Consider the following 8,134-nt stretch of genomic DNA (forward strand, 5'->3'; position numbering starts at 1 on the left):
TAACTCTCTGATGTCATCATGTAAGCCACTTTTACCACTATTAGTACCTGGAGCATTCCCCCCAAAAAAAGATTATTTGTGACAACAAAAACACTGTTAGTAAAAAATAAATAAATGAAAATTTTAAAAATTTTAATAGACACTGGAAGTAATCCAACTCCAAAAGTAGTAGAAAGGTTAAAAAAATTATAAATCCATTTTAAAAAGAGAGACAGAGAAAGCCATGGTCTCCAGTCTAAGGGCATCTGAAACAAAGCGAAAGAAACGATGCCTCCTCTCTTAAATGTTCATTCGATGTGGGGAGACAGGCTTAAAACAAAGGCGACAAATATCCGGTTCTGTGTCTAGTCCTGTATACTGATATTCTGCTTAGGTCTAGACATATCTGGTTCATTTTCTATTATCTGTCCTTACCCAAAATTGTAAGAGTGATGTCAATAGGAATGATGCTAATACTCTAGTGAACAAACTAATTCTGTTTTATGACAGACACAATCTCCTGTCTCTTTGACTTGTGGTTCTATGTCGGCGCCACCACATAAAGCAGCAAGTCTACCAGGTATAACTTAGACACACCGGTGTTCCAGAAGGGAGAGCCAACGGTGAGCTGATGAAAAGAGCCAGTTCATCACCCAATGGCCTTGTTGCTATGTTCCTCAGACTTTTTCCCCCAGAACTAAGAAACAGCCTTTGTCAATCTGCTCACAACCCAGCCTCAATATCCTATCCTCAAACGTGGAGTCCATGGCCACTCAACTTCATTAATCTAATAGTTGCTATGAGAAAAAGAAAATGTCATCAGTCTTTTCCACCCTGAGAGTTTAAAAGCTAAATTGGCAAAAAGGCAAGAGCCTACAGATTGACTCTGGCTCTTACCCTTCAAAGCCTTCTTCTTCAAGCCCACCTGTTTGTCTTCACCATAAACAACAGCCACCAGAAAGACACAATTTGCTGGGGTTCCAATACTTTGACCTCCTGCGTGCCAAATCAAATCACAGAAAAGCAAGACTGCTATTTTACTTACCCATTGATAAGTACCCTGGAATTTGGAATCGTAAAATGTCCCTTCCTGAAAAGCATCTGTGCCTACTTGGGTTAGTATCGGACAGTAAGCGCCAAAGCTAGGTAGTAAGGCTACCCATAGAGAAGGGTGTCCTACAGCTGGGTTTCTTGACCTAAAATTCCACTTTAAAAAATAGTCATATTAAGAAAAATAAAGTCACATACTTACTTTTATTGCCACGTGCATCAAGTTATACACATCCCCGGCCTCTCCGCACAAGCACCTACCTGACTTTCTTGCCTTGCTCGGTGAGCATCTTGACCAAATCAGCAATGGGGTACTGAGCTTTGGCTGCACAGAGACCGTAGCCTGCGAGGCACATTGAAAGCACAGAAGGGTGTATTTCATTTTGAATTTTTATGAATGAACCTCTCCCTTAGTAAAACCTACTCTCTGTTAATATGGACCTGATGAAAAATGAATGCAAACTTTGGGTCTGGACCCTCTCAGATATTGGCCTAAACTTCAGATGCTAAGCCTGATGATCAGTGTCAGCCTTCTGTGGCACCTTCTGTATCTGGGCACCCCTCTCTCTCCTTGCCAACACACACACTCATTGTGTCTGTTTTTAATGTCTTCATAACACTTAGCTTTGAAGACCCCATGTTTCTGATGCCCTCTTAACTTGTGCTACTCTTTGACTTTTCCTGGGTTTCCTAGAATGGTTGTTTCTTACCCAAGGCTTCAGCCTTAGCCCTTCACACTCTCCTTGGAAAATCTCAGCCAATTCCCTGGCTTCAACCGTCATCAGATGACTCCCAGTCTGTGACTTGCTAAAATAAATCTATAGGTAGTAGGGTTCATGATCTTATAGGAGATGTGTCATCTGAGCTACGGTTCAGCATGCCCACTGTCCTAGCTCCACCTCAAACTTAATGTCTCTAAAACTTTTTCTCTCCACCAAAAAAAACGGTCTCCCAACAATGCTGATGTCCTTACAGGTAAACCAAAAGCTTCAGTTACTGTCCTTCTCCTTTAACCTCTACATTCTGTCCATTCTGTACAGTGGGTATCCACTGTTCTACCTCCATTTCCCCAATTCCACGTCTCTGCTCAAGCCTTTCCCTGCTTGCCCCACCGCCAACACTGTCCACTGTGGTTGTTTGTTTAGTTTTTTTGGTTTCGCTTTTGGTTTTTCACCTGGGGTGATGATAATGTTATTAGCTTCTCGAATCATTTCAATTGCATTGTCAAGGTTGATTTCTGTATGGGTGCCAGAAATCTCCATGGGTTTCCCATGAGCTGTTGAAGTGGTGCCGTAGCCTCCAAGAATCACATTAGCCAGAGAGCGATTCATTGCCTGGAGAACAAAATTAACCACATCAGTTGCAGCCACACAACTGTTTTATGTTTTTCAGATTTATATGAATCTTGCATGCATCCGTTAAAGAAGTTTATCAGTTAGACCTTTTTTTTAAAACCAGACTCTTGTTCTAACGTCCACAATGTATTTCAAGAATTTAAATGACAGCAGACAAGCAGCAGCACTCTTTCTCCTCCCATTAGTTGCACACTGGTCTGTTTTCAGTAAACAGGAGTCATTTAGGTTAAAGAAATTACTCGGAATAAGTACATTTAAGATGTCCAAAGATAATGTATACAAAATAATACCTGAAATAGTCTTTATGTATAGACATTAACATCACTGAAAGCATTAATAACTTCTGTTAATGAACTGAGAGGAGGGTCAGGAAAAAATTAATGCTTTCGATGATGTTAATGCCCTAATGTAGCGCAAGGTTTTAAATGAATCATTCATGCTCCTATATGTAAATGGAGGCAAGGTTTCACAAAACTCTAAAAAATGTAAGTCATACATGAGACCTCTCAAACATTCAGTACTCGTTGATTCTGAGAAATCCTTTCTGGTTTTGAATTACAGGGTTCTGAAATTAAGTTAACAAAAAATACGTCCTACCACATTTTTGCACTGTAAACTTCCAAAGCCTTGTTTGGACAGTGAGCTGCTGCAGGGGTATGGAACTCAAAAGGAAAATCAAACATACAACAAGGTTCCATCACCCGCACCCTTCAGTACTGCAGAGACAGAGCCACATTAGCCTAACCGGACTTAAAGCAATCAGTGCCTTTTTGTTACAAGAATGAATGGAGAAAAGAATCTTGAAAACATGTCATTAGTGTGTGCCCACCTCTGGTAGCATCCTAGAGAGAGAAAAAGGGAACCACACAGTAGTTTACCCACCAAAGTCAACTTGTTAAACATGTACTTAGAGTGATCTGACCATTAAGCTGATTCCATGTGGTCTCTTCAAAACGAAATTATTTTTCATCTCTGAATTTACCACTGCAACATCGTTTTTCAACAAATGTTTAGGGTTTTGTTTTCTTTCTTACTTTTTCTTTTTCTTTCTTTTTTTGCGCGCGCGCGCAAGAGTTTCCAGACTATGACGAAGGAGTGGGCTGTACAAAGGACCAGCCTTTGAAAACCCTATGGACAGCGTCTCAACATTGTCAGTGACTGAAAACCTAAGGAAAAGAAGCTATTGTCAGTGATGGAGCAAAGCCTGAGGGAAGGAGGCCTGTGGGCCTTCCTCTGCTGATGTGACACAACTCAAAATGAGAATAAACAGCTGCAAACAGCAATTAATATTTGGAACCTGTGGTGTACAAAATCTAGGAAAATTGAAAGTAGTCCAAAATGAAATGGAACACAGAAAGATCAATAGTCAACGTGTTAGTGAGCTGAAATGGATTGGCATTGGCCATTTTGAATCAGAAAAATCACATGGTTTACTATGTCGAGAATGGCACACACAACCAAGAAGAAGAAGGTGAAGTTTTGTTCATCATCATAAAGGACATTTCAAGAGCTATTTTGAAGTACATTGCCATCTGCTATAGGAGAGTATCTATACGAATACAAGGAATCCAATAAATACAACCATTATTCAAGTTTATGCACCAACCACTAAACCTAACGATGAAGAAATTGAAGACGTGTACCAATACCTTCAGTCTGAAATTGATCAAATGTGCACTCAAGATGCATTAATAATAAATTGCAATTGGAATGCAAAAGTTGGAAACAAAAAGGAAGGAAAATATAGTTGGAAAAAATAGTCTTGGTGATAAAATCAGCTGGTGATCACAGGATAGAATTTTGCAAAACTAATGACTTCTTCATAGAAAATACCTTTTTTAACAACACAAAAGTTAACAGACTATACATGTGGACTTCTCCAGATGGATACACAGAAGTCAAATTGATTACATCTGTGGGAAGAGACGCTGGAGAAGCCCAATATCAACAGCTAAAAACCAAGCCAGGAAGCAGCAAAGTCCACATGGAAGAAGCACACCAGCCTGTGTGATCAGGAGGTGTTGATGGGATCAGGAATCAGGCATCAAAGACCAAGAACAAAAAAATCATATCAATGTGAATGAGGGGGAGTGAAGAGTGGAGACCCAAAGCCCATCTGTAGACAATTAGACATCCCCTTACAGAAGGGTCACAGGAAGAGAAGAGCCAGTCAGAGTGCAGTATAGCACTGATGAAACATACAACTTTCCTCTAGTTCTTCAATGCTGCCCCTGTCCCCCACTATTATGATCCCAATTCTACCTTACAAATCCAGCTAGACCAGAGCATGTACACTGGTACAGATAAACGCTGGAAACACAAGGAATCTGGGTCAGATAAACCCCTCAGGACCAACCATGAGAGTAGCAATATCAGGAGGGGAAGAGGAAGGTAGGGGAAGAAAGGGGGCACTGATCACAATAATCTACATATAACCCCCTCCCTGGGGGACAGACAAAAGAAAAGTGGGTGAAGGGAGACGTTGGTCAGTGTAGACATGACAAAATAATAGTAATTTATAAATTATCAAGGGTTCATGAAGAAGGGAGCGGAGGGAGGGGGAAAAATGAGGAGCTGATACCAAGGGCTCAAGTAGAAAGAAATGTTTTGAAAATGATGATGGCAACATATGTACAAATGAGCTTGACACAATGGATGGATGTAAGTATTGTGATAAGAGCTGTATGAGCCCCCAGTAAAATGACTTTTAAAAAACCAACATTCCAGGGGCCAACACCGGAAGAGACAACCAATTGCACATCTGTAAGTTCTTGCTGAAATTGAAGATAATGAAAGCAGGTCCACAAGAGCCAAAATGCGACCTTGAATATCTATAGCCCACCTGAATTTTGAGAACATCTCAAGAACAGACTTGATACATTAAATACTAATGAAAGAAGACCTGGTGAGGTGTGGGATGATATCAAAGGCATTCTACACAAAGAAAGCAAAAAGTCATTAAAAAACGGGAAATTAAACAATGATCAGCATAAGTATCAGAACAGACTGAAACTTGCTCTTAAATCATAGAGTAGCTATGGCAAATGAATGAAGTCAAAGAACTGAACAGAAATTTTCACAGGGCAAGTCAAGGAGACAATGTAAAATACTATAATGAAAAGAGCAAACACTGAGAGTGAGAAAAGTAAAAGAAAGAACACATTCAGTATATCGTACACTGAAAGAACTTAAAGAAACAATTCAAAGCTCCAATTGCAATATTGAGAGTTTCTATGGGTAAAATGGTTTAAATGATTGTATGGTTTAAAATCAGGAAAGATGTGCATCAGGGTTATATCCTCTCACCACACTCTTTCAATCTGTACACTGTACCAATCATCAGAGAAGTTGGATTATCTATAGAAGAATGTGGCATCAGGACTAAAGGAGGGCTTATTAACAACCTGTGATATGCAGACGATACAACCTGGCTGGCTGAACATGAGGAGGAACTGAAGTACTTGCTGATGAAGATCAAGTACTGCAGCCTTCATGGACTATAACTCCATGTAAGGTAGTCCAAAATCCTCACAAGTGGACCAATAGGTAGCATCATGATAAATGGAGAAAAGGTTGAAGTTGTCAGGATTATGCCTTGCTTAAATCCACAATCAAGGTTTATGGAAGCGGCAGTCAAGAGATCAAAAGATATGTTGCATTAAATAAATATGCTGCACACGACCTCTAAGTATTAAAGAGCAAGGATGTTACTTTGAGGACTAAGGTGTGCCTGACCCAAGTCATGGTATTCTCCATTGCCTCACACACATGTGAAAGTTGGACACTGAATAAGGAAGCCTGTAGAAGAATAGACATGTGAATTGTGCTGGAGAAGAATATTGAAAGTACCATGGACTGCTAAAAGGACAAACCAACATCTGTTGGTCAAGCAGAGGAACAACTGTGAAGATGGCAGTCTTTCGGGTTTTTGTACATAGGGTTGCTATGAGTCGGAACCAACTTGATGGCACCTAACAAGAAGTGATTAATGAGATTGTCCCTTGTGACACCGACCCACAGGTTAAAGAGTACTCAGTCTCCACGACCAAGTGTTTGCAACGAAGACTTTCTTTTTAAGCTATTAAGCCCTACAAGGAAAACTGTATGGTACATTAAAACGAGCCCCTTACTTCACATAATTTCAAGCGCACTGTTAAATAAATATGAAGACAAAGGAAAGGTCATACAGCAAAGCCAAGCAGGAAGAATGTATATGCCATTTGCTGTCATGCTCACAAAGGAGGCATCAACAACAGAGAGGGACACTCTCCATGAGATGCGCCAGCACAGTGGCTGCAAGCATGGGCTCGAGTGGCAGCAATCATGAGGATGCTGCAGGGCCAGGCAACACTGGACTCTGCTATGCAGAAGGTCCTTAGGAGGCAACTCAATGGCACTAACAACAAAACAACAACAAAGCGTTTCTCGTTACCTGGCTACATCCTAATAAATTACTGCAAAGTGAAAAAAGAAAAACAACTTTTTGTTTGGTTTGACTTTTGAGTCAGTTCATTCTGTTCTATTCTCACTTAATGTGCAAATGTCTAAAACTGCTGTACCATTTCTGCAAGCCTTCTACTTCTAGGCAATCTGGATCCGATCTGAAGTAGACAAGCAAACACAAACCCACTACCAAAGAGTTGATTCTAACTCACAGGGACCCAATAGGACAGAGGAGAACTGGTTCTTTGGTTTCCCAGGTGATTAACCTCTAAGGCAACAGACAGCCTCATCTTCTCTATTGGTTAGCAGCCCAACTCTTAACCCTCTGTATCACAAGGGCTCCTTATCTGAAGGAGAAGGACTGTCAAATCATAAAGAAATGTGCAAGAGGGCTGCCTGGCTTTTCCGTCTCCCAATCACTATCCATGGACAATATATGAGTCTGCCTTCTCTGACTCGTGTCCGTTGTACATAAGACTTCCCTTTCACACGCTTATACTGTCTGTGATAACCGTGGAAAAGCAAATCAGTCACTTGTGCTAGTTGCTTAGACACTGTCAGCAGTTTTCAATTATTGTAATATTAGGAATTGTGCAACCACAGCATTAGGCTCAGAGGACACCCAAAAGAATTCTTTGTCAGAACAAAAATTCAATTTCAGGGATTTCAGCTTAGGCACTTGGGGTGCACTCCTTCCCTCCCACATAATAAACCCATTTTGTTCTGATTTGAACTTGTCAATTTTCTGCCATTAACCCAAAACCTTCTGCCAGGGAGTCCATTCCCACTTCCAACTCCCAGTGACCCGGTGGGGCAGAGCACAGCCATCCCCACAGGGCTTCCAAGGCTATGCGTTTGCACACAGAAGCAGGCCGACACAGAGGCAGGCCGACACAGAGGCAGGCCGACACAGAACAGACCGACACAGAGGCAGACCGACACAGAGGCAGACTGACACAGAACAGAATGACACAGAAGCAGGCTGACACAGAACAGACTGACACAGAAGCAGGCTGACACAGAAGCAGACTGACACAGAAGCAGGCAGACTGACAGAAGCAGGCTGACACAGAGGCAGACTGAAACAGAAGCAGGCTGACACAGAAGCAGACTGACACAGAAGCAGGCTGACACAGAAGCAGACTGACACAGAGCAGGCTGACACATAACAGACTGACACAGAAGCAGGCTGACACAGAGGCAAACTGACACAGAAGCAGACTGACACAGAGCAGGCAGACTGACAGAAGCAGGCTGACACAGAGGCAGGCTGACACAGAAGCAGACTGACACAGAGCAGGCAGACT

The 8,134-nt window shown here is 41.6% G+C and overlaps 1 protein-coding gene across 2 annotated transcripts in view; it reads right to left on the reverse strand.

Moving 5' to 3' along the window:
* NNT (nicotinamide nucleotide transhydrogenase) overlaps positions 1 to 8,134 on the reverse strand; it is a 110,821-nt gene that overhangs the window by 27,367 nt on the left and 75,320 nt on the right. For both annotated transcript variants that reach the window (XM_030888865.2, XM_045285358.1), the window contains 2 exons: positions 2,204 to 2,363; positions 1,291 to 1,372 (listed from right to left, as the gene is read on the reverse strand). In XM_030888865.2, coding sequence (XP_030744725.1) covers positions 1,291 to 1,372; positions 2,204 to 2,363 — 242 coding nt within the window. The remainder of the gene's footprint in view (positions 1 to 1,290; positions 1,373 to 2,203; positions 2,364 to 8,134) is intronic.

Source organism: Echinops telfairi, unplaced genomic scaffold (genome assembly GCF_000313985.2).
Source record: "Echinops telfairi isolate 266 unplaced genomic scaffold, ASM31398v2 ScPeMD7_7469;HRSCAF=8507_1, whole genome shotgun sequence".
Classification (NCBI taxonomy): domain Eukaryota; kingdom Metazoa; phylum Chordata; class Mammalia; order Afrosoricida; family Tenrecidae; genus Echinops; species Echinops telfairi.